Source organism: Anoplopoma fimbria, unplaced genomic scaffold, assembly GCF_027596085.1.
Source record: "Anoplopoma fimbria isolate UVic2021 breed Golden Eagle Sablefish unplaced genomic scaffold, Afim_UVic_2022 Un_contig_12206_pilon_pilon, whole genome shotgun sequence".
Taxonomy (NCBI): Eukaryota; Metazoa; Chordata; class Actinopteri; order Perciformes; family Anoplopomatidae; genus Anoplopoma; species Anoplopoma fimbria.
The window spans coordinates 25,582-53,147 of NW_026551689.1; the positions used below are offsets into that span (position 1 = coordinate 25,582).

The following is a 27,566-nucleotide window of genomic DNA, read 5'->3' on the forward strand; positions in this document are numbered from 1 at the left end:
GCCACCACAAACTGATCGCACATCTCAAGATATAAACGTCAAACTCCATACCTCCCAATCCTTTATTGGTTGGAATGTCGCAGACTGTTTCGAGACGCAACTAGTCCGAAACAGAACTATGAATTCTAGATTTCTAAGTGAGTCTTATTTCCTTGTTAAAGGAAAATGTTCCAGCACCATGGACAGCGGTCGCAACCACCATTTATATATCACATATAAATGTTATGATATCTGCTGGAAGGACATTATCTTAATGTAACCCGCAGTTCATTCTCTGTGAATACTTGAAAAATATCTTCAATTGAAATCAAAACATGTCTTACCTCTCCAGGTGTCCTCCTGTCAGGGAGCATTAGAGTGTTCGCATGGCTGCCCGGGACTATAGTAGATCCTATACTCATTCTGGGTCCCACTAACATGTAGCGTTTTTCTCCAGATCTGTACTGGATGCTGTGACACAGTGTCCCATCATAATTAGTCTCTTGTAGGTATTTAGAAGTGTACTCTGTGGATTTAGAGCACTGCATTGCAATCAGCACGATGATACTGATGAGAAAAAGTGTTGAGACTGAGCCCAAAGTTATCATCAGGTAAAAAGTCACATTACTGTCCTCATCATCCTTTGTGGCACTTTTAACATCAGAAGCAGCAAAAGCCTCTTTGGGCTCCACAACTTTGACCATCACAGTAGCTGTTGCTGAGAGTGAGACGTTCCCATTGTCTTTCACCAGTATGACCAGTTTATGCTCAGCCTCGTCTGTCTCTGTGAATGAGCGAAGTGTTCTGATCCGTCCTGTATAGCGGTCCAAACCAAAGAGACTGTGGTCAGTAACTTCCTGCAGTGAAAACAGTAACCAGCCGTTATATCCTATATCAGCGTCATAGGCTCTGACTTTAGTCACCAGGTGTCCTGCGTTCACATTGCGGGGAATCTCCTCCACACCTTCAGCAGAACCGTTAGAGCTGACTGGATACAGGATGACTGGAGCGTTGTCGTTCTGATCCAGAATGAACACGTTCACTGTGACGTTGCTGCTCAGTGACGGAGTTCCAGAATCTGAGGCAACAACTTGGAACTTGAACGTTTTCAGAGTTTCAAAGTCAAAACTTTTTAGTGCGGAGACAGTGCCATTCGCTTCATTTATATTTAAAAATGAAGTTATAGTGGTCCGCGGACTCTTGCGGTCGAGTGAGTATGTGACTACAGCATTTTCACCTCCATCATCATCCTGCGCTCTCACTGAAAAAATTGACAGCCCAGCTTTGTTGTTTTCAGGCACATAAAAAGTATATGGGCTTTCAGTGAACAAAGGACTATTATCATTAACATCTAGCACATCCACCTGTATCACCTTCGTTGATGACAGGGCGGGGTTCCCTAAATCCTTAGCCGTTATTGTGATTTCATACATATGTATGGTCTCCTTATCTAGGTAGTCCTTGGTGACCAGACTGTATGACTGTCCGTCAGGGGACGGCTTTAAGTCAAAAGGTAAATCACCCAGCACACTGCAGACCACCTGTCCGTTCACACCTGAGTCAAGGTCCGTCACACCCATTAACGCCACCACCGTGCCAGGAGGTGCATCCTCTGGAATGCGACTTGAAAGGGATGTGATGTCTATTTCGGGTTGATTGTCGTTCACGTCTTCCACTCTGACTACCACGTTGCAGTGAGTGGAGAGAGATACTGCACCTTTGTCCGCAGCCAGTATCTTAATCTCATAGACCTGCTTTGCCTCGTAATCAAGACCTCCTTTCACCGTGAGTCTGCCAGTTCTGCTATTCAGATCAAACGGTTCCGATGAGAGTCCTCTAAGCTTACTGCGTAAAGAATATTCGATCTCACCGTTCACCCCCTCGTCAGTATCAGTTGCATTTACTGTCAGCAGAAATGTCCCTGCAGGTGCGTTTTCCTTTATTGTTATGGTGTATTTCTGTTTATCACACACTGGTGAGTTGTCATTTATATCCGACACAATAACAGTGATATTAACAGTTCCAGATTGTGATGGTTTACCCCCATCATTGGCTGTTAAGAGTAACGAGTGTTGAGCGGCTTGTTCTCTATCCAAAGGACGCTGTAAGATCAGGAATGGAACCTTTCCATCCTCCCCAAATTCTTCCGTTTCCAATCGAAAATACTGGTTGTGGTTGAGCTTATATGCTTGTAAGGAATTCAAACCAACATCCAAGTCGTGTGCTCCCTCCATTTGAAATCGAGATCCAACTATGGCGGACTCCAGCACCTCTAATGTGCAGTTTTCTTCAGGAAATTTAGGCGAATGGTCGTTTACGTCGAGTATTTCCACAGTTATTTGGTGCATCTCGAGGGGATTTTCTACAACGGCTTTCAGATTTGCGATACATGGAGCAGTTTTTGCACACAGGTCCTCTCTGTTTATTCTCTGGTTCACTAACAAAGCTCCATCTCTTGCATTTACCTTAAACAGATCCTGCTTTGTTCCTGACACAACACGAAGATTCCTTTCCGTCAGTCTTCCAAGCTCTAATCCAAGGTCTTTTGCCACATTTCCAACTACCGTGCCTGATTTCAATTCCTCCTGAATGGAATATCGAATTTGAGCAGATATTCCTTCCAAATGAGTCAGAATCAGAAGGGCCAGGGAAAAAGAAATCCATATGTCCAGCCATTGTTCTTTGATGTTCGTTATCGCCATTTTTAGGAAAAGCCTTAAAAGCAACGGTCTTCAATCTGTCAACAGAATTGTTACGGATTTTTTCTGTTTCCTCTCACGGATAGTTAACGATAAAGGTCTGCTTCTGCCTCCATTCTGACAAAAAAAAAAGAAGCCCAGTCTCTCAATTCGTTCTTTGGATTGTCACTGAATGCACTAAACAATGTTACCCCCTCGCACACACAGCCACCATGTAGATATATAGTGTAGCAGCACCACCCATTGTCACTGTTACGATGGTGCGGTGACGATAATACGTTTTCCTCCAGTTTAGCCAATGTGATTTGCTGAAGTACTTCCATCCACCTGCATTCAGGCAGCAGACGCTTTACGTAGGAGTAGAAGTTTTAATCACACCAGTTATGAAGTTGTTATTTTAATATGTATATGTGTGTAAAGGGTTGTGTTTTACAAGCGGATCCTGTCAAAAACACAATATACAAACTGAGAGCGAGGCTTACCTTTCCAAAAATGTCTTTAAAAGCCTATTTCAACCTAAAGTTTTTATTTATTTATTTCGTGTCTTGTTATTTCATGTATTTAATACATGTTTCCCACAAATAGCAAGTTAATATGTATCATTGAAATCACGATTGCCAAAACAGTTTACAGTCAACCTTTAATTTTGCCACAGATGTGAAACGTAGCCACCCATTATTTACGAAGAAAATAATTACCAGTTAATTATCTCTAAAGACATTTCATTGAATAACTATTGTAATCGAAGTTTGTTATTGTGAAAGTGAACAATTAGAGAATTATTGCACGGGAGCAATTTTTTTATTTTACTTGCAAACAATTTTAGTTTCTGTAAAGCGCTGCACTAATTGAATTATAGTAAGCATTTTATTTCCCTGAAAGAAAAATTAAACTCTTCACCAAATTTAAAATGTAGTTACATTCGGTCGTTATTCCAGCAATTAACTGTAATTAATTAATTCAAACTCTACCACTTGAACACAGGCTCTATTATTTCTAGATCAATATGCATAGGTCTCTCCAGGAATCTAAATGTATCAGTACAATGTTCAATATTATAAAATAAATAAATAAAAAACATTACACGTTGATCTGTAACCCCTAGTGACTCTCAATCTGATCAGAAACAGATTTGGATTCATATAAATTAATTTGGATCAAATGTATTTTTACCAAAAGATAATGCAAGATAGTATAACCTTATTAGTACTTAAAATACAAAAACTGGAAATCTTTTAGGAGAAAATGTTAAAATGTAGTGTTATTGATGCTTCTTGAAACAAAAAAAAACTAACAGAAATGCTTAAAACAGAATGAGCTATTTTTAACAGTTCAAAGCTTTTGAGTAGGAGTCTTCCAATCCTCACCTGCTCACATGCCTGAAAGTAAACTGGACTAATGAAAACACATCACCTTAAGAAGTCGCCATTAAGGGCCAAATTACGAAGTTCTTTCCAGGAAATATCTTTGAAATAATAACTTCATCATTCGAAAATGATGGACCCTGAATATAATCAAATTTTCTATTGTGTGCTTTTGTAGGTGAAACTGTTGACACTCACATTCTTTCTGCTTAAACTATATATGATCTGCAGCACACACCCACAACCGTGTCCTATTGAAGAGGTGAACAGTGACATCTCATGGATTGAACCTGAAAATGCAACTATGACGAGCCCACTTCTATGTCTGCTCTAAATGGTTCATATTTAATTGTACATTGTGCCCCATGCGGCTGCAATGCATGCGATTTAGCAGAATAAACCATGATAGAAAATTGTAAATAACAATCACACTAAAGGCAGCAGGGAAACGAAGTGACCTGCAAAGAAAGAAGAAAAAAATAAATAAAAAGAATCTCCGCACCCCTCCCACATTCAACGTATTGGTTCTGGAAATAGGCCAAACATAAAAGTGCACGAGCACTGCCGCATTGTGCAACACCTCCTCATATTTTTGCCTGCATCATATCCCCCATGCTGCAATAAGGTTGCCAGGATGTTTCAAAGCACCTCATTGTATCGATACTATCTAACAGAGAATGCTCATCTGATGCATGCACCCTGCGGGTGCTGCACTGTGAAGAGGAAGGAGGGGAGGGAGAGGGTGGGGGTGTATGAGAGGGTGGGGGTGTATGAGAGGGTGGGGGTGTATGAGAGGGTGGGGGTGTATGTCAGAATATTAAATTACTCGCAGCTTCAGAGCCCACTGCGACCTCCAGTGAACAGAAAGCACATTGCCATGGCAACGCAGCTCTAATGGGCTGGTGACTGGCCATGGTGCTGAAAGCAAGCAGCTCTCAGTAAGGAAGGAAGCAGAGGGGGAGGGATGCAGGAGCTGTGAATGCTGCAGACAAAGAAAGTCAGCCGTTTCCACAGGCTCTGATGCTGTTCATTCTCTACACAATATACAATACATGTCTCTTTGAAAATGTATGTTTCTCCCTTATGGTTTTCTCAAAAAAATCCAAGAATAATTTTGTAATTGATGTATCAGGGGAAAGCAGCCCAAGACAATATTTGTTGAAGAAACGTGTAAAATATCACTCCGAAAATTATGTTTTTCTCTTCAGTAATACAAAATTATGCATAACAAATAAGACCCCAGTTTTATACATAAAACACATTGGGGCTGTATGATGCACATGTGTTAGCGTTATTACAAAGACACACACCTCTTAAGGGCTACTAACATGCAAGGTCATACGGGATCAATCAGTGAAAATAACTCATCCTGTGGGCATAAATGTCAAGCTTCCCTGCTCACACATGATCTCATCTCTCTGGGGAGATGATGTCATGAGTGTGCACATGCAAATGCAGAGACAGACACACTCACACCCTTTGTTTTGAACAGAAAAAACATTGTCTGCAAATTAGTATTAACACTTAACCAAACCTGCTTATGATTTATTGTATTTAATTGTAATAAATAAGTATCTCCATTCCGGGACGACACACAACTTGTGGCCTTTAGAACAATTCATTATAATATTTAGAGCATCAGCTGAGTTTTAATATTTTGTTTCTTTTTAGGATAAAGATAGCCATGATGTCCTCACAGATGGTGGATGTGCTGACTGTGATGAGAGGGATTGTCATGGACTTTCTCAATTGCCTTTTCCTCCTGTTTTGTGCACTTGAATTACGTTTGCTGTTTAAGAAAATCACTTGACCTAATTAAATAATGATGCTTGGAAATGAAAACAGGCCAAAACTGGACTTGAGTCCTATGCCATAGTGATATGCAACCCTTAGTGATTCTCAATCTAATCAGAAATGGGTATAGATGGAGATAAAAAAAAAGGAACACTTAATGACTGAAACGCCTTTTGCCACAAGTGAGGATATGGAAAGAGAGTGTTTAGAAACTGAAGATTTTATCGGAGAGACAGAGGTCTTTAAATGTTAAAATGATGTGTTCTGGCGCTGTGTAACAAGGACGTGAAGGCATGAAAAAAAAAAATGCTGAAGACAGAATGAGCAGAATGAACAGTTCAAAGCTTTTGAGTAGGCACAGTCTTCTAATCCTCACTGGCTCACATGCCTGAAAGTGAAAAGAGTGATGAAAACATATTAGAATTTGGTAATGTTATAGATATTTAATTTTTCAATTTATTCAAGGTGACTTGTTCTCAGAGAAGGGCGAGTGTTTGTTTGATGTTGAAAGACAATCATGGTAATCATGCTGCTTATCTTATTTAATAGTAATTATTGTTTTAGCAGTGAGAGCTCAGGGTTTTCAACAAGGGTCTATTTTTATGGGACCGAATGAGTAGAGCAATAAGTGGTAAATAGAGGATGTGTATGTGACTACTGATATGACTATTTGAATGCAGGCTGATGATTTATCACACAGCATCATTTGACCGAATCACACTAACAATGGTTTTCATTATTTGCTATTTAATTTAGCAACCCTCACTAAGTAAAGCACTGTTGCAGTGTTTAAAGGTCAAGTCTGATGCACTTGTGCATTAACTGCAATGCTACTGCAAAGCCACAATGCTAGTGTGGTTAAGACAGTGTTCTTCTTCGACCATTAGGTGGAAGCACTAACAGAATTTTCAGCCTATTGTAGTAACTCTTTAAATTTTCAGACACAAAGAGACTGCATTGCTCGGTAAAGCTGCAATGGCAAACGCCAGTAATTTATGTATGATTTGCGCAAAATTCTACGTTATTACTACACTATATTTTATAGATTCCTATTTGTCTTTACCCTAAACTGAAAGTTTCATTTGAATCATCAATACTCACATTGTGTGTAGGAAAGTCCAGAATGATTCCTTCTTTAAGCAGTGTGGTGCAGAAGGTTCTTTGTTGAAACACACAAACACACACACACACACACACACACACACACACACACACACACACACACACACACACACACACACACACACACACACACACACACAGAGGGTATATTTTATTTGTTTTTAATACTTTAGGTCCTTGTTCCGTTTTGTGACCATATTAACACTGTTTCAGTATTGGAAAGAAATTATGAGGTAATAAAAGCCTGAGCATCCTGGGGGAAGGTCTACTTTCTGGAATAATGATAGTGTTTCGGGCTCTAAATAAAAACCTAGAACCCTTTCATAGTAATTCTGTGGATTACAACAGAACAGTGACATTTGAGGTCAATCTTTTGTTGAAAATAAATCACTGAAATTGGATACGGTAACAGAGCATATTGTCTGTTGCTATAGACTCCAGTCTGTATGTGTTGACTATAATTATCACCTTGGAAGACAGATAAGCGCTTTTATAAATAATCATAAACCATGAGAACCTGTCACTTAGTGACAAAAAGAGCAAAAAATAATCTACAGAATGTTCTGCCACATTCTTGTGTACAAGACACTCTTACTAAGGCGGATTTAATACTTCAGTAGTGTGAATGCTACAGTGTATCTCATTCTCTGATAAGGTAGTAACACATTAAAAATCCATAGAACATTGCCTGTTAAAACCTTCTAAAACATATACAACAATTTGTCCTTACGTATAAAACAAAAGTGAGGTGATTTTTTTGGGCATTTAAATATATTTATATTTCACACAAGCTGACATGTCTGTGTTGGGCCTTACCCCAAGCTTACAGTACAGCTGTCACTTGATCCACTATGTGAGTCAGATGATTTTGGATACTTTGAATCAGCAAAAATGTCCATTTCCATTAACTGTATTGCAGTATATGCATTCAAGGAAATTGCTGTTCCGTAAAGTGACTCAGACAGGAAAACCATACTGTTAGAGTGGTACTGTTCTCGTGCTTGTGACTATTTTGGAAATGAGCTCAATGATTTTCAAACCGACATCAAGTGAAGGGAAACTTTAAGCCAGTTAGTTTAGCTGACAAGGGTGGAACAGACATTATGATTAAGTAAAATAGGCCTTAGACTTTTTGTCATCACAAATGTAGTTTGTAGTAGATTCACTGAAGGATGACCTGCTGTGGAACTGGAATTAAAAGTCTTCTTACAATAATGAAGAAGTACCTTTGATAGAAAACGCAATAGATTCACAAGTTCACCATTAAGTTTAATGTTCTATTTTATCTTTGTAGTTGATAGATGATACAGACCATAGCATACAATAAGCTCACATATTACACCTACATATTGCACTATTAAAGAACCACTTTACAAAAGCACTTTTTGTTTATGTTTGACTGTAAAAGATTACAACTTTATACAAGTAATGCAATGTGAGCTGTGCTAAAGAGTTTGACTACATGATGTCTGATCATTGAAATGTTTAACATACTTGTTGGCCCATAAATCGGATGGCACAGGAGTTACACTGTTTTTCTGTTCAGCATTAGTACTGATAACTAAAGGCAAAGATACAGATACATGCTATACTGTACGTTAATCATAGATATATCCCAATTTATGCAGATACATACTGAAGTCAGTAATACACATGAGCACAGCTTCCATTGGTTGAAACCAGTATTCAGTATTATAAAGTAAACATTAAGTCATTACGTGAGTTTTCATCATGTTACACAATCTCAGATGATATTGAAATTAAGGAACATCCAGAGTTTGGATTTGAAAATAAAAAAGTGAAAGTACATGGTCTGTTTGTGATGTTTACAGAGTAGTTATGAGTAGATATTAATCAGTCCATTATCAAACACTCACTGCATTCACTTGTGTTCAGTTTCACTCGTATTCTCCAGTAATGTACAAGTGAAAGTAACATTCAAGCACACTCTACACATTGAAGATGAAAGTACACTTAACTTTCTTGATCCTTTGAAAAGTATTATGCAGTTGCACTTCCTAATTTTGTTCTCATCAAAATATGAAACAATGAGACCTAACTACAGAAAATGGAAAGCTCAATATCATAAAATATCTAAAGCTATCAGAGTACTTCATTATCCCATGCAAAAACAACTGAAAGGCAAATACATAATGGCTGATGGCCTCACTTGAATCTGTGTGATTTAGAGGCTAACTTAACTTAATCTCTCAGCACTCTCATATTTAGTCCAAGCTCACATATAAAGCACAACGTCAAGTACAAAACATAACACTGCTAAAAGCTACCACATCTATAATGTAATGATTTCCTTTTCTTTCATACTTTAAAATCGTATGTTAGTGCTTTTCAGACATTTAGTTAATTGTGCTGTTTCACTTCTTAGTTAACTTGTGTATTATACATCAATGCTGTTATGGGCAAGACAAAGCACAGAGGTTAATAATGTATTCAACATGTGTTTCATTTTTAAAGAGGAAAACGATCTCTTAAAGGCATTTCAACATGTCCATGTCCGCTCTAATAGTCCTTGTTGAGGCTTCTTTAAATATCCACTGGTGCAATTTTGCATACAGTCTGCTTCTTTGCAAGTATCTCCTCTTGATTTTTTTTTTTGTATGATGGTCTTGGAGTGAGGTTAAAACCATGCAGTCTTATCGTGCATATTGAATGGACAGAGAGGCATTGTTGATTGGCTTTTCATGTGCTTAAAGAAAGAGAGGGAGAGGACTTGGTCCTTAATTAGCCACCATAGTCCACTTGGTGTTATAGCATGAAAACTACACATTGTAAGGAGCAAGGATAGAACCGAGCAGGATAGACGTGGGGGCGTTTATGGGCAGGGGTTTCTCCTTTCCTCTCTGAAGCTTTCCTATCCGATTCAAAGCGGTACACAGCTGGAGGTGGGGCCTTATGTTGAACTGCTGCTGCTGCTGCTGGATTCCTGCCAATGAGACAAAAGAATTAGATGAATATGGAAAAGAACCACAGCACTGACAGCCATGTGACTGGTCAAAATGACACATCTCATGCAGCCAATGTCTGTCACACAGACAGGGGCTTCAGGCAGAGGACAGAGAGGGTGGAGGGGTTGGTCAGATCCTTGATCATGTAGGGTAGTTGTGAGGTGGCAGGTCTATAAATGAATACCATGCTCCAATAGTATGTGAAAGAGAGTGGTTGCTAGGTAACTGGGTGACTGGTTTCACTTTGCATCTCTCCTGCACAAAGAATTAGGTCACAATTCACACTACAGCAGACAGTAAATTGTCATTCTGTGAAGTCGGTTACAATCGATTTACAGTATAACTAACCCATTCATACATCAACAACACAGTCCAATCCAACATATACACATTCAAAAATAGGATGTACTCATAACCTCTTAGTGATGGGTCAGTACAGGATGAACGCAAATTAATCTTCACATGCATAGGACCTTTCGAGAACAAAGTGATTTAATTAATGACATATCAATATTGTGTGTCGTGTGTATTATCCAGGCATTAACAGCAAAAGTCAGATTGTGAAAAGAGCAAAGCTGGCAAATGGTAACATTGTTATTTGAAGTAAAGAATTTTGTATAACTGTGATCAATGACCTTCAGGCTGAGCAGCATGTTGATGTTATTATTTTATGTTGAAAGATTATTAATCTATGAGCCTAGGATACAGGTGTGTGCAGGGACTTCCTATACGTGATTCTCACTTTGTTCACCAGAAGTAATGACGAGGACAGGAATACCGTTTCAAAATATCATCTGGACCACCACTTTTGATTGTCTGCTAAATTAATCACAGAGTGTCGGACTGAGTATATTATCATTGTGATTATTATGATCTTATGTCTTATCCCCTGAGATCAATCAAAATCATTAGGGATATATTTTTAGGCTTTAAATAAGGACATAATCATGAAATACTGACGGAAGTATTTACTAATTCCAGTGATAGATAGATTGCATAGAAACATTTTAGTGGGCTTTAGTGATGAGGCTGTAATACAAGCAACAGTTATCAAAATATAAGCATGAAGAGGATAACACAGAAGATTTGACAGGCCGAATCTCATTTCAACTGAGTGACCCTTTGCTATTAAAAATAATCTCCTGCTTGAAGAGATACTAAACAAGACAAAATCATTTAAAAAAATATCCACTCAGAACAAAACAAACACACACAAAAAAATAATTAAATCACTAAGTTCTGCAACATCATTCATAAAAGGGCATCCAGGGTGGGGGAGTGAGACTCCTGCATACCTCCAACTGCAGTGTGGACTTTCCTCATTTAGGGTACTTAAGAGTGGGGAGAGAAAAAAAGCAATTTAATGGTCAGGTCATTGCAAGTACAAGAAAGGGTTATTTGTGTATGTATCCTATGATCGCATAGTGGCTGTAAAGGCAACATGAATTAAATGTTAACTTTGATGAATACCACGGACTAAGCATGGTTAGTGTGACCTTTAATAATAAATACTGCAGCTTGTCTCAATCCGTTCTATGAAAGTAGGTTAAAACACAGTTTTATATTTAGCTACATTATTGTCTGATTTCCAGCCACATACTTACCTTCTTAGATAGATAGATAGATAGATAGATAGATAGATAGATAGATAGATAGATAGATAGATAGATAGATAGATAGATAGATAGATAGATAGATAGATAGATAGATAGATAGGAAGGGGTTTAGATATAGGTATCGCATTGAATAATAAAAGGGCACTGGTGCTGGGAAAAAAGGTTTACTGCAGTGGGTTCAGCATCTTCATTTCAGATATGTACTTGATTGTGTTTTCATTTGCAATGAATAAAACATTTAAAACACAACAGTTCCACTGATATACAGGCAACAAACTGAAGTCACAAATAAATAAAAAAATGCCATTACACCTCAGCTCGAAGCTGACCAGTAATGAAATATTGCAGTGTGAATTGCGCACAAAACTGATGCCGTAAAGGAAGCTGTCATCTGTACCTGCAGAGTGGATGCTGCTGAGTCACTAGTGTCTGTCAGTCCTGTTCCTCTTGGTAAACTGGACACGATGTATCTGGAGCCCTTTGGCACAGGCTGTCTCACCACCATCTTTCCTTTCCTGGTCTCTGCTAGAAACAGACTGTACCAGTAGGCATCGTTGGAGACCAGAGTGGAATCTGCGATGGTGGAGTTCCTCTCACTGATCACACTGTTCCTGCAGGGAGGAGCCGCTTTGCTGGGCTTGGGTTTCTGACACTTGAGCACGATGGTGACCAATATGGTGATGAGCAGGAGAAATGACACCGAGCCCAGACCGATGACCAAATACAGGTTTAGGTCTGAGAAGATGTCATATTCTAGAGGCACCTCAGTCATGTCAGAGTAGGCCTTAACGGCAGTCTCCATCGTGGACAGCTTGATGGTGACTGTAGCAGAGAGAGCGGGATTCCGTTGTCCTTGGCAACAACAATCATCCTCTGGTGGCGAGGGTCTCTGTAACTGAACATCCTCATAGTCCGGATCTCTCCGTTGTATTGATCCAGACTGAACAAGGTGGCGTCAGTCACTTGTAGAAACTGGTAGGTAATCCGAGAGTTGTGCACCGAGTCGGTGTCTAAGGCTATCACCTTGGCAACCAGAGAGCCTTTATCGGTGGATCTGGGGATCTTTTCCTCCACCACAGAGCCGTGCGCTCTCCACGGAGAGACAATAACCGGAGCGTTGTCGTTCTGGTCCACTATGATGATGTGGACCGTCACGTTACTGCTGAGAGGAGGAGAGCCAGAGTCTCTGGCCTCGATGTGGAAAAGAAACTCCTTCTCGATCTCATAGTCAAAAGTTTTTAGTGCGTAAAGATTACCGTTCTCTGGATTGATGGAGAACAGCATGGACATGGAGGTGTTGGCTATCTCCTTCTCTAGGATGAAATAAACTAGATACTGGTTTTCATGGAGGTCGGGGTCAAACGCAGTGAGTGAACTGAGCAAAGCCCCAGGTGCGTTATTCTCATTTACACGTATAGTATAAAATGACAGAGGGAACTGTGGAACATTGTCATTAACATCCAGCAGTTCTAACGTCATAGTTTCATTGTCAGATAAAGGAGGAGAACCTCTGTCTGTCACAGTGAAAGTGATGTCATATTCTGGAACCTTCTCACGGTCTAAAGGCTCTGACACTACTAATTCATAATAGTTATCAGAGGACTCCCGCAGTTTGAAAGGCATATTATCTGGAATATGAAGATCAACTACTCCATTGTCACCTGAGTCTTTATCACTGACACTAACTACAGCTATCACTGTGTCTAATTCTATGTCTTCTTTTATTGGACTCTGAAATGATTTGATAGATATTTCTGGATGATTGTCATTCATGTCTGTCACCTGAATTGACAGTTTACACTGACCAGTTAAGGAGTTAGGCCCCTTATCGCTGGCAATAACTTCCATGTCATAAAGTTTAAAATCTTCATAATTGATCATCTCTTTCACTCTGATTTCACCATTCTCTGGATTCAAGTTAAACACCTGTTGCGTTCTCTCTGATGTATATAAACTATATGAATAAACAATATCAGAATTTGAACCTTCATCTAAATCAGTGGCGTTTACTTTTATAACTAGACTGCCAATCGGGGAGTTTTCCATCACATCTACAATGTATTTGTCTTTGTCGAATGAAGGGGCGTTGTCGTTCACATCAAGCACGCGAACAATGATGCTGGCTGTACCTGTGCGCGTGGGCACTCCACCGTCCACAGCAGTGAGAATTAGATTATGAACAGCCTGCTGCTCTCTATCTAAAGCTTTCTTCAGAATCAAATCAGCAAACTTTGACCCATCTCTCCCGGTCTGAATCTCGAGTCTAAAATGTTCACTTGAGCTCAGATGGTAATCCTTCACAGAATTAGTTCCAACATCTGGGTCTGCAGCATTATTCAATGAGAATCTCTCTCCAACGGGGCTTGATTCAGAGATGTCCAAGTGCATCGTTCCTCTTCGAAAATGAGGAGCGTTGTCGTTAATATCCGTGATTTCCACCTCGATATTAAACATTCGTATCGGGTTTTCAATGGTAGCGTCTAATTTAAGAAAACAGTACGTCGTTGTTTTCAAGGGGCACAAAACTTCTCTGTCTATTCTGGAGAGAATGAACAGCTCTCCTGTGTCTTTATTGATATCAAGATATTTTTTATTGCCCACTACGTCGACACGCATTTCTCTTTCCTTTAGCGTCTTCGCGTCTAATCCCAGATCAGTTGCTAAATTGGCAACAACAGAGCCTTCCTCCATTTCTTCGGGAACAGGATAATGGCTGACCGTAGAGACCGTGTTCATCATGGCAGAAAGAAAGAGAAATACTGACACGTACCCGCTCCCGAATAAAATTCGGATATGATGCGCCATCATGTAGATTCCTTATAGCCTTAAATTGTGGCGAAACGTGGATAAAACGGGTTCTTTCTGAACGAACAAACGAAACGAGGATGTTGGAGGGAAACGTTCCTGCACGCTGAGTCACGTCCATGAAATACAATATCTGTCTGTCCCTCCACCAATGAACTATCGTGAGAAGGATGACCTCACTAGTGGACATTCTTTTAGTGGAGAGCAGCGACGAAAATAGTTTTGTGTGAGCCTTTGCACATGTTAAAAAAGTTATTATATTGTTTTAACTAAAAAGGGGTGTGAGCGTTTTTACATTACATTACATTACAGTCATTTAGCAGACGCTTTTATCCAAAGCGACTTACAGGAAGTGTGTTCAACATAGGTATTCAAGAGAACTACTAGTCACCAGAAGTCATAAGTGCACCTCCTTTCTTAAACAAGCATCTAAAAGCATAAACCAGAGCAAAAGTATAGTGCAGAAGCAAATTACTACGAAAACAATAATTGCAACAGACTAATACGAATATAATAAGTGCTACAAACTACTACGAATAGGATAAGTGCAGTAAACGAATACAAATTCAATAAGTGCAGCGAACTGATACGAATACAATAAGTGCAACAACTAATACGAATGCAATAAGTGCTACGAGGAAGGCTCCGGGTAGTACTTCTTGAAGAGGTGAGTTTTCAGCCTGCGCCGAAAGATGGGCAGCGACTCTGCTGTCCTGACGTCGGTGGGGAGTTCATTCCACCACTGAGGGGCCAGGACAGAAAGAAGCTGTGACCGGGTCGATCGGCCGCAGGGACCTCTGAGCGATGGGGCAACCAGTCGCCCCGAGGCAGCAGAGCGAAGTGGTCGGGCGGGGGTGTAGGGCTTGATCACAGTTTAGAAAAAAGGAAATAAAACTTTTGTTGAAGTTTTCATTTCTGGTTTCTAAAATTGTATTCCCTTTGTGCGAGGTGGAAAGTAATCATAAGGTTTCGTTCATTATCTATTTTAAATTATTTACAAACGTTTTTTTTTACTTTTTTTCCACACGTGTGTACGTTGATTGTGAGGACATAGATTATGTATCATAGTAACCACTTATCCTCGTGTTCTTCAAATAATACGCACAGCATGTCTGTGCGTAAAAACAATGACAAACATAAAGGAATTAAAAGTGTCCATGTGTGTATCATCAATACATGCTTATCCTGACATTTATTTGTTATTAAATATTATATCTGTATGCCCCACATCTAGCCTCTCTTCTCCTCCCGATGCCATGCAGAAAAATACAAGATGGAAGAGCAAAGAAAATACATGAAGAAAAAGAGAGTATAGATTATTAATCGAATTGATTGTTAATTTTCATACGTGTATCGAGATTTTAGTAGTAAGCAGATGCTCTAGCAAGTGTAAAAAGTCTTATCCAACACTTTGTTAATGTGGTTGATAACTTTTTACCTGTGAGCGTGGTTTATTTCAGGACTAGTAACTTAAAATAAGTGAAAATGCGCAAAACTCTCAAGCACAGTTATGATAGATTTATGACCACAAGGTTCACTTCTTAGTTGGCATGATGGATATTGACGAAGTACATCTGTGTGTAACACGAGTACTGTTTGCCATACCTGCAGAGTGGACGCTGCTGAGTCACTAGTGTCTGTCAGTCCTGTTCCTCTTGGTAAACTGGACACGATGTATCTGGAGCCCTTTGGCACAGGCTGTCTCACCACCATCTTTCCTTTCCTGGTCTCTGCTAGAAACAGACTGTACCAGTAGGCATCGTTGGAGACCAGAGTGGAATCTGCGATGGTGGAGTTCCTCTCACTGATCACACTGTTCCTGCAGGGAGGAGCCGCTTTGCTGGGCTTGGGTTTCTGACACTTGAGCACGATGGTGACCAATATGGTGATGAGCAGGAGAAATGACACCGAGCCCAGACCGATGACCAAATACAGGTTTAGGTCTGAGAAGATGTCATATTCTAGAGGCACCTCAGTCATGTCAGAGTAGGCCTTAACCGCAGTCTCCATCGTGGACAGCTTGATGGTGACTGTAGCAGAGAGAGCGGGATTCCCGTTGTCCTTGGCAACAACAATCATCCTCTGGTGGCGAGGGTCTCTGTAACTGAACATCCTCATAGTCCGGATCTCTCCGTTGTATTGATCCAGACTGAACAAGGTGGCGTCAGTCACTTGTAGAAACTGGTAGGTAATCCGAGAGTTGTGCACCGAGTCGGTGTCTAAGGCTATCACCTTGGCCACCAGAGAGCCTTTATCGGTGGATCTGGGGATCTTTTCCTCCACCACAGAGCCGTGCGCTCTCCACGGAGAGACAATAACCGGAGCGTTGTCGTTCTGGTCCACTATGATGATGTGGACCGTCACGTTACTGCTGAGAGGAGGAGAGCCAGAGTCTCTGGCCTCGATGTGGAAAAGAAACTCCTTCTCGATCTCATAGTCAAAAGTTTTTAGTGCGTAAAGATTACCGTTCTCTGGATTGATGGAGAACAGCATGGACATGGAGGTGTTGGCTATCTCCTTCTCTAGGATGAAATAAACTAGATACTGGTTTTCATGGAGGTCGGGGTCAAACGCAGTGAGTGAACTGAGCAAAGCCCCAGGTGCGTTATTCTCATTTACACGTATAGTATAAAATGACTGAGGGAACTGTGGAACATTGTCATTAACATCCAGCAGTTCTAACGTCATAGTTTCATTGTCAGATAAAGGAGGAGAACCTCTGTCTGTCACAGTGAAAGTGATGTCATATTCTGGAACCTTCTCACGGTCTAAAGGCTCTGACACTACTAATTCATAATAGTTATCAGAGGACTCCCGCAGTTTGAAAGGCATATTATCTGGAATATGAAGATCAACTACTCCATTGTCACCTGAGTCTTTATCACTGACACTAACTACAGCTATCACTGTGTCTAATTCTATGTCTTCTTTTATTGGACTCTGAAATGATTTGATAGATATTTCTGGATGATTGTCATTCATGTCTGTCACCTGAATTGACAGTTTACACTGACCAGTTAAGGAGTTAGGCCCCTTATCGCTGGCAATAACTTCCATGTCATAAAGTTTAAAATCTTCATAATTGATCATCTCTTTCACTCTGATTTCACCATTCTCTGGATTCAAGTTAAACACCTGTTGCGTTCTCTCTGATGTATATAAACTATATGAATAAACAATATCAGAATTTGAACCTTCATCTAAATCAGTGGCGTTTACTTTTATAACTAGACTGCCAATCGGGGAGTTTTCCATCACATCTACAATGTATTTGTCTTTGTCGAATGAAGGGGCGTTGTCGTTCACATCAAGCACGCGAACAATGATGCTGGCTGTACCTGTGCGCGTGGGCACTCCACCGTCCACAGCAGTGAGAATTAGATTATGAACAGCCTGCTGCTCTCTATCTAAAGCTTTCTTCAGAATCAAATCAGCAAACTTTGACCCATCTCTCCCGGTCTGAATCTCGAGTCTAAAATGTTCACTTGAGCTCAGATGGTAATCCTTCACAGAATTAGTTCCAACATCTGGGTCTGCAGCATTATTCAATGAGAATCTCTCTCCAACGGGGCTTGATTCAGAGATGTCCAAGTGCATCGTTCCTCTTCGAAAATGAGGAGCGTTGTCGTTAATATCCGTGATTTCCACCTCGATATTAAACATTCGTATCGGGTTTTCAATGGTAGCGTCTAATTTCAGAAAACAGTACGTCGTTGTTTTCAAGGGGCACAAAACTTCTCTGTCTATTCTGGAGAGAATGAACAGCTCTCCTGTGTCTTTATTGATATCAAGATATTTTTTATTGCCCACTACGTCGACACGCATTTCTCTTTCCTTTAGCGTCTTCGCGTCTAATCCCAGATCAGTTGCTAAATTGGCAACAACAGAGCCTTCCTCCATTTCTTCGGGAACAGGATAATGGCTGACCGTAGATACCGTGTTCATCATGGCAGAAAGAAAGAGAAATACTGACACGTACCCGCTCCCGAATAAAATTCGGATATGATGCGCCATCATGTAGATTCCTTATAGCCTTAAATTGTGCCGAAACGTGGATAAAACGCGTTCTTTCTGAACGAACAAACGAAACGAGGATGTTGGAGGGAAACGTTCCTGCACGCTGAGTCACGTCCATGAAATACAATATCTGTCTGTCCCTCCACCAATGAACTATCGTGAGCAGGATGACCTCACTAGTGGACATTCTTTTAGTGGAGAGCAGCGACGAAAATAGTTTTGTGTGAGCCTTTGCACATGTTAAAAAAGTTATTATATTGTTTTAACTAAAAAGGGGTGTGAGCGTTTTTACATTACATTACATTACATTACATTACAGTCATTTAGCAGACGCTTTTATCCAAAGCGACTTACAGGAAGTGTATTCAACATAGGTATTCAAGAGAACTACTAGTCACCAGAAGTCATAAGTGCATCTCCTTTCTTAAACAAGCATCTAAAAGCATAAACCAGAGCAAAAGTATAGTGCAGAAGCAAATTACTACGAAAACAATAATTGCAACAGACTAATACGAATATAATAAGTGCTACAAACTACTACGAATAGGATAAGTGCAGTAAACGAATACGAATTCAATAAGTGCAGCGAACTGATACGAATACAGTAAGTGCAGCAACTAATACGAATGCAATAAGTGCTAAGAGGAAGGCTCAGGGTAGTACTTCTTGAAGAGGTGAGTTTTCAGCCTGCGCCTAAAGATGGGCAGCGACTCTGCTGTCCTGACGTCAGTGGGGAGTTCATTCCACCACTGAGGGGCCAGGACAGAAAAAAGCTGTGACCGGGTGGATCGGCCGCAGGGACCTCTGAGTGACGGGGCAACCAGTCGCCCCGAGGCAGCAGAGCTAAGTGGTCGGGCAGGGGTGTAGGGCTTGATCACAGTTTAGAAAAAAGGAAATAAAACTTTTGTTGAAGTTTTCATTTCTGGTTTCTAAAATTGTATTCCCTTTGTGCGAGGTGGAAAGTAATCATAAGGTTTCGTTCATTATCTATTTTAAATTATTTACAAACGTTTTTTTTACTTTTTTTCCACACGTGTGTAAGTTGATTGTGAGGACATAGATTGTGTATAATAACCTCTTATCCTCGTGTTCTTCAAATAATACGCACAGCATGTCTGTGCGTAAAAACAATGACAAACATAAAGGAATTAAAAGTGTCCATGTGTGTATCATCAATACATGCTTATCCTGACATTAATTTGTTATTGAATATTATATCTGTATGCCCCACATCTAGCCTCTCTTCTCCTCCCGATGCCATGCAGAAAAATACAAGATGGAAGAGCAAAGAAAATACATGAAGAAAAAGAGAGTATAGATTATTAATCGAATTGATTGTTAATTTTCATACGTGTATCGAGATTTTAGTAGTAAGCAGATGCTCTAGCAAGTGTAAAAAGTCTTATCCAACACTTTGTTAATGTGGATGATAACTTTTTACCTGTGATGCGTGGTTTATTTCAGGACTAGTAACTTAAAATAAGTGAAAATGAGCAAAACTCTCGAGCACCGTTATGATAGATTTATGACCACAAGGTTCACTTCTTAGTTGGCATGATGGATATTGATGAATTACATCTGTGTGTAACACGAGTACTGTTTGCCATACCTGCAGAGTGGACGCTGCTGAGTCACTAGTGTCTGTCAGTCCTGTTCCTCTTGGTAAACTGGACACGATGTATCTGGAGCCCTTTGGCACAGGCTGTCTCACCACCATCTTTCCTTTCCTGGTCTCTGCTAGAAACAGACTGTACCAGTAGGCATCGTTGGAGACCAGAGTGGAATCTGCGATGGTGGAGTTCCTCTCACTGATCACACTGTTCCTGCAGGGAGGAGCCGCTTTGCTGGGCTTGGGTTTCTGACACTTGAGCACGATGGTGACCAATATGGTGATGAGCAGGAGAAATGACACCGAGCCCAGACCGATGACCAAATACAGGTTTAGGTCTGAGAAGATGTCATATTCTAGAGGCACCTCAGTCATGTCAGAGTAGGCCTTAACGGCAGTCTCCATCGTGGACAGCTTGATGGTGACTGTAGCAGAGAGAGCGGGATTCCCGTTGTCCTTGGCAACAACAATCATCCTCTGGTGGCGCGGGTCTCTGTAACTGAACATCCTCATAGTCCGGATCTCTCCGTTGTATTGATCCAGACTGAACAAGGTGGCGTCAGTCACTTGTAGAAACTGGTAGGTAATCCGAGAGTTGTGCACCGAGTCGGTGTCAAGGCTATCACCTTGGCAACCAGAGAGCCTTTATCGGTGGATCTGGGGATCTTTTCCTCCACCACAGAGCCGTGCGCTCTCCACGGAGAGACAATAACCGGAGCGTTGTCGTTCTGGTCCACTATGATGATGTGGACCGTCACGTTACTGCTGAGAGGAGGAGAGCCAGAGTCTCTGGCCTCGATGTGGAAAAGAAACTCCTTCTCGATCTCATAGTCAAAAGTCTTTAGTGCGTAAAGATTACCGTTCTCTGGATTGATGGAGAACAGCATGGACATGGAGGTGTTGGCTATCTCCTTCTCTAGGATGAAATAAACTAGATACTGGTTTTCATGGAGGTCGGGGTCAAACGCAGTGAGTGAACTGAGCAAAGCCCCAGGTGCGTTATTCTCATTTACACGTATAGTATAAAATGACTGAGGGAACTGTGGAACATTGTCATTAACATCCAGCAGTTCTAACGTCATAGTTTCATTGTCAGATAAAGGAGGAGAACCTCTGTCTGTCACAGTGAAAGTGATGTCATATTCTGGAACCTTCTCACGGTCTAAAGGCTCTGACACTACTAATTCATAATAGTTATCAGAGGACTCCCGCAGTTTGAAAGGCATATTATCTGGAATATGAAGATCAACTACTCCATTGTCACCTGAGTCTTTATCACTGACACTAACTACAGCTATCACTGTGTCTAATTCTATGTCTTCTTTTATTGGACTCTGAAATGATTTGATAGATATTTCTGGATGATTGTCATTCATGTCTGTCACCTGAATTGACAGTTTACACTGACCAGTTAAGGAGTTAGGCCCCTTATCGCTGGCAATAACTTCCATGTCATAAAGTTTAAAATCTTCATAATTGATCATCTCTTTCACTCTGATTTCACCATTCTCTGGATTCAAGTTAAACACCTGTTGCGTTCTCTCTGATGTATATAAACTATATGAATAAACAATATCAGAATTTGAACCTTCATCTAAATCAGTGGCGTTTACTTTTATAACTAGACTGCCAATCGGGGAGTTTTCCATCACATCTACAATGTATTTGTCTTTGTCGAATGAAGGGGCGTTGTCGTTCACATCAAGCACGCGAACAATGATGCTGGCTGTACCTGTGCGCGTGGGCACTCCACCGTCCACAGCAGTGAGAATTAGATTATGAACAGCCTGCTGCTCTCTATCTAAAGCTTTCTTCAGAATCAAATCAGCAAACTTTGACCCATCTCTCCCGGTCTGAATTTCAATGGCGAAGTGTTCACTTGAGCTCAGATGGTAATCCTTCACTGAATTAGTTCCAACATCTGGGTCTGCAGCATTATTCAATGAGAATCTCTCTCCAACGGGGCTTGATTCAGAGATGTCCAAGTGCATCGTTCCTCTTCGAAAATGAGGAGCGTTGTCGTTAATATCCGTGATTTCCACCTCGATATTAAACATTCGTATCGGGTTTTCAATCGTAGCGTCTAATCGTAGAAAGCATGTTGTAGTTGTCTTCAAGGGGCATAACAACTCTCTGTCTATCCTTTCCAGAAAAAATAGCTCTCCCGTGTCTTTATTGATATCAAGATATTTCTTATTGCCTACAACGTCGACGCGCATTTTTCTTTTATTCAGAGTCTTCACGTCTAATCCCAGATCAGTTGCTAAATTAGAAACGACAGAGCCTTCCTCCATTTCTTCGGGAACAGAATAATGGGTGACCGTAGAGACCGTGTTCATCATGGCAGAAAGAAAGAGAAATACTGACACGTACCCGCTCCGGGAATACTGACGAGCCATTGTAAATAATCCGTATTTAAAACCTTGACATTTGATGTTCGTTGAAGAAATAAGACAGAATCCTTTTGTTCAATGATGAAAGTCAACGAGGGTGTTCAAGGGAAACGTTTCTTTATGCTGGTATCAGCAGAGATTTGCATCCAATATGTCTGCCTGCCCAGCATCCAATAAACTATCAGGAGAACGATGACTTCATTAAATATATGTTTTTGTGGAGAGCAGCGACGTGAAATGTCCTTTATGTGCCTTTGCACCTTGTAAAATATCGGAGATGTCCAAATTTCGCAAAACATAGAAAAGTTCTGTGTAAACTTATTTTAAGTTAAAAAAAAAAGTCAAACTTTTGGCATTCACTTTTTTCTGGTTTCTGAGCGGGCAATATAGCTACAAGTTTTGTTGGAGGATTTTTTCTATAAAATATATAAATATACAGGTGGTTCATTATTTTCGCTTAATTCCATATATTCTAAACGGAAATCTATCGTTGCAATATCTCATGTCACAGTCTTTGCCTTCGTGTTACACTTTTACGCACCGTTGTGTGTGTGTGTGTGTGTGTGTGTGTGTGTGTGTGTGTGTGTGTGTAAGACCATGCCATGTTTGACATATAAGTTGTTTACGTGCTGTTTAGTCTTTATTTTAATGGATATTCAATGTATCGTCAGTTTATATTTAGTCTGTTTAAGTGAGGCTGCGACCTGAAGCGCACATCCGTTGCCTCCCGACCTATAAAAAAAGGAATTTTAGTTTTACCGAAATACAGTACCAGTCAAAAGTTTGGACACACCTTCTCATTCAATGTTTTTTCTTTATTTTTATTTTTATTTTTTTCTACATTGTAGATTAATATTGAAGACATCCAAGCTATGAAGGAACACATATGGAATTATGTGGTAAACAAACAAATGCTCAACAAACCAGAATATGTTTTATATTTTACATTCTTCAAAGGAGTTGAATGAGAAGGTGTGTCCAAACTTTTGACTGGTACTGTACCTTGGGGGAGAAAAGCTGATCTATTGAAGGGGCAGAGGATGCAAATTTCCTATAATTTGTCTAATTTTACAAGATTTAAGAATTGTATCAACATTAAGATGATGTCTGGATGGCAACTTTGATTACCAGCGGTATGAAGACGGTAAATGTTTCTATACTCATCTATTAACCACTAAAAAATGTAAGTTTCAAGAGTTTGGATATATGAAATGGTTAACATTTTAAGGACAAAAAAAAAACTGCCATAGAATTTGACGTTTCGCACGTTCTGTTATGTCTATATTTAATGGACATACTCGAATAATGTTTGTTTAAAAGAGTTTCTTCCCTACCTGCAGAGTGGACGCTGCTGAGTCACTAGTGTCTGTCAGTCCTGTTCCTCTTGGTAAACTGGACACGATGTATCTGGAGCCCTTTGGCACAGGCTGTCTCACCACCATCTTTCCTTTCCTGGTCTCTGCTAGAAACAGACTGTACCAGTAGGCATCGTTGGAGACCAGAGTGGAATCTGCGATGGTGGAGTTCCTCTCACTGATCACACTGTTCCTGCAGGGAGGAGCCGCTTTGCTGGGCTTGGGTTTCTGACACTTGAGCACGATGGTGACCAATATGGTGATGAGCAGGAGAAATGACACCGAGCCCAGACCGATGACCAAATACAGGTTTAGGTCTGAGAAGATGTCATATTCTAGAGGCACCTCAGTCATGTCAGAGTAGGCCTTAACGGCAGTCTCCATCGTGGACAGCTTGATGGTGACTGTAGCAGAGAGAGCGGGATTCCCGTTGTCCTTGGCAACAACAATCATCCTCTGGTGGCGAGGGTCTCTGTAACTGAACATCCTCATAGTCCGGATCTCTCCGTTGTATTGATCCAGACTGAACAAGGTGGCGTCAGTCACTTGTAGAAACTGGTAGGTAATCCGAGAGTTGTGCACCGAGTCGGTGTCCAAGGCTATCACCTTGGCAACCAGAGAGCCTTTATCGGTGGATCTGGGGATCTTTTCCTCCACCACAGAGCCGTGCGCTCTCCACGGAGAGACAATAACCGGAGCGTTGTCGTTCTGGTCCACTATGATGATGTGGACCGTCACGTTACTGCTGAGAGGAGGAGAGCCAGAGTCTCTGGCCTCGATGTGGAAAAGAAACTCCTTCTCGATCTCATAGTCAAAAGTTTTTAGTGCGTAAAGATTACCGTTCTCTGGATTGATGGAGAACAGCATGGACATGGAGGTGTTGGCTATCTCCTTCTCTAGGATGAAATAAACTAGATACTGGTTTTCATGGAGGTCAGGGTCAAACGCAGTGAGTGAACTGAGCAAAGCCCCAGGTGCGTTATTCTCATTTACACGTATAGTATAAAATGACAGAGGGAACTGTGGAACATTGTCATTAACATCCAGCAGTTCTAACGTCATAGTTTCATTGTCAGATAAAGGAGGAGAACCTCTGTCTGTCACAGTGAAAGTGATGTCATATTCTGGAACCTTCTCACGGTCTAAAGGCTCTGACACTACTAATTCATAATAGTTATCAGAGGACTCCCGCAGTTTGAAAGGCATATTATCTGGAATATGAAGATCAACTACTCCATTATCACCTGAGTCTTTATCACTGACACTAACTACAGCTATCACTGTGTCTAATTCTATGTCTTCTTTTATTGGACTCTGAAATGATTTAATAGATATTTCTGGATGGTTGTCATTCATGTCTGTCACCTGAATTGACAGTTTACACTGACCAGTTAAGGAGTTAGGCCCCTTATCGCTGGCAATAACTTCCATGTCATAAAGTTTAAAATCTTCATAATTGATCATCTCTTTCACTCTGATTTCACCATTCTCTGGATTCAAGTTAAACACCTGTTGCGTTCTCTCTGATGTATATAAACTATATGAATAAACAATATCAGAATTTGAACCTTCATCTAAATCAGTGGCGTTTACTTTTATAACTAGACTGCCAATCGGGGAGTTTTCCATCACATCTACAATGTATTTGTCTTTGTCGAATGAAGGGGCGTTGTCGTTCACATCAAGCACGCGAACAATGATGCTGGCTGTACCTGTGCGCGTGGGCACGCCACCGTCCACAGCAGTGAGAATTAGATTATGAACAGCCTGCTGCTCTCTATCTAAAGCTTTCTTCAGAATCAAATCAGCAAACTTTGACCCATCTCTCCCGGTCTGAATTTCAATGGCGAAGTGTTCACTTGAGCTCAGATGGTAATCCTTCACAGAATTAGTTCCAACATCTGGGTCTGCAGCATTATTCAATGAGAATCTCTCTCCAACGGGGCTTGATTCAGAGATGTCCAAGTGCATCGTTCCTCTTCGAAAATGAGGAGCGTTGTCGTTAATATCCGTGATTTCCACCTCGATATTAAACATTCGTATCGGGTTTTCAATCGTAGCGTCTAATCGTAGAAAGCATGTTGTCTTCAAGGGGCATAACAACTCTCTGTCTATCCTTTCCAGAAAAAATAGCTCTCCCGTGTCTTTGTTGATATCAAGATATTTCTTATTGCCTACAACGTCGACGCGCATTTTTCTTTTATTCAGAGTCTTCACGTCTAATCCCAGATCAGTTGCTAAATTAGCAACGACAGAGCCTTCCTCCATTTCTTCGGGAACAGAATAATGGGTGACCGTAGAGACCGTGTTCATCATGGCAGAAAGAAAGAGAAATACTGACACGTACCCGCTCCGGGAATACTGACGAGCCATTGTAAATAATCCGTATTTAAAACCTTGACATTTGATGTTCGTTGAAGAAATAAGACAGAATCCTTTTGTTCAATGATGAAAGTCAACGAGGGTGTTCAAGGGAAACGTTTCTTTATGCTGGTATCAGCAGAGATTTGCATCCAATATGTCTGCCTGCCCAGCATCCAATAAACTATCAGGAGAACGATGACTTCATTAAATATATGTTTTTGTGGAGAGCAGCGACGTGAAATGTCCTTTATGTGCCTTTGCACCCTGTAAAATATCGGAGATGTTTAAATTTCGCTAATTAGTAATAAATAATGTGTAAACGTAATTTAGGTGAAAAACAATCAAACGTTTGGCATTCACTTTTTTTCAGGTTTCTGGGCTGGCAAAAGTTACAAGTTTTAATGGATATTTTTTCGGAGTTTATTTTCTTAAAAAATATATACTGTAAATATACAGGGGGTCATTATTTTCTTTAGTTCCATATATTCTAAACGGAAATGCATCATTGCAATACCTCATGTCACAGTCTTTGCCTACTTGTTACACTTTTACGCGCAGGTTTGCATGTGTAAAACCATACCATGATTGACTAATAAGTTGTTTACGTGTTGTTTAAACTTTATATTAATGGAATTTCAATATTTCGTCGGTATATATCTTGTATGTTTAAGTGATGCTGCCACCTGAAGCGCACTCGGTTGCCTCCCGACCTATAGAAAAACGAATTTTAGTTTTACCTAAATACCTTGGGGGAGAAAAGCTGATCTATTGAAGGGGCAGAGGATGCAGATTTCCTATCATTTGTCCAATTTTACAAGATTTAAGAATTGTAGCAACATTAAGATGATGTCTGGATGGCAACTTTGATTACCAGCGGTATGAAGACGGTAAATATGTTTATGTACTCCTGTATAAAACACTAAAAAATGTAAGTTTCAGGAGTTTTGATGTATGGAATGTTTAACATTTTAAGCACAAAACAAAAACTGCTATAGAATTTAACATTTTGCACGTTATGTTATGTCTATATTTAATGGACATACTCGGATAATATTTGTTTAAAATAGTTTCTTCCCTACCTGAAGAGTTGAAGCTGCTGAGTCACTAGTGTCTGTCAGTCCTGTTCCTCTTGGTAAACTGGACACGATGTATCTGGAGCCCTTTGGCACAGGCTGTCTCACCACCATCTTTCCTTTCCTGGTCTCTGCTAGAAACAGACTGTACCAGTAGGCATCGTTGGAGACCAGAGTGGAATCTGCGATGGTGGAGTTCCTCTCACTGATCACACTGTTCCTGCAGGGAGGAGCCGCTTTGCTGGGCTTGGGTTTCTGACACTTGAGCACGATGGTGACCAATATGGTGATGAGCAGGAGAAATGACACCGAGCCCAGACCGATGACCAAATACAGGTTTAGGTCTGAGAAGATGTCATATTCTAGAGGCACCTCAGTCATGTCAGAGTAGGCCTTAACCGCAGTCTCCA

At 40.5% G+C, this 27,566-nt stretch overlaps 3 protein-coding genes and 1 pseudogene across 3 annotated transcripts; all 4 read right to left on the reverse strand.

Moving 5' to 3' along the window:
• Positions 1 to 222: 222 nt before the first annotated feature.
• Positions 223 to 2,681, reverse strand: LOC129115703 (protocadherin alpha-3-like). The gene is made up of 2 exons (XM_054627002.1): positions 324 to 2,681; positions 223 to 231 (listed from the first exon to the last, which is right to left on the reverse strand). Exons 1-2 carry the CDS (start codon positions 2,679 to 2,681, stop codon positions 223 to 225), a joined length of 2,367 nt encoding a protein of 788 aa, XP_054482977.1.
• A 7,010-nt stretch (positions 2,682 to 9,691) lies between these two features.
• Positions 9,692 to 14,345, reverse strand: LOC129115704 (protocadherin alpha-C2-like). Its single transcript, XM_054627003.1, is given in 3 exon segments — positions 9,692 to 9,902; positions 11,938 to 12,383; positions 12,386 to 14,345. Coding segments are annotated over 3 exon segments (2,439 nt in total). The 3' UTR covers positions 9,692 to 9,869.
• Positions 14,346 to 15,796: 1,451 nt separating this feature from the next.
• Positions 15,797 to 22,310, reverse strand: LOC129115705 (protocadherin beta-16-like; annotated as a pseudogene).
• A 1,367-nt stretch (positions 22,311 to 23,677) lies between these two features.
• On the reverse strand, positions 23,678 to 26,092 carry LOC129115706 (protocadherin alpha-C2-like). Its single transcript, XM_054627004.1, has one exon. It carries the CDS (start codon positions 26,090 to 26,092, stop codon positions 23,678 to 23,680), a length of 2,415 nt encoding a protein of 804 aa, XP_054482979.1.
• Between the last annotated feature and the right edge of the window lie 1,474 nt (positions 26,093 to 27,566).

Excerpts from the sequence above, each read along its gene's own strand:
- LOC129115703 (XM_054627002.1), bottom strand. The coding sequence starts at position 2,681 with ATGGCGATAACGAACATCAAAGAACAATGGCTGGACATATGGATTTCT.
- LOC129115706 (XM_054627004.1), bottom strand. The coding sequence starts at position 26,092 with ATGGCTCGTCAGTATTCCCGGAGCGGGTACGTGTCAGTATTTCTCTTT.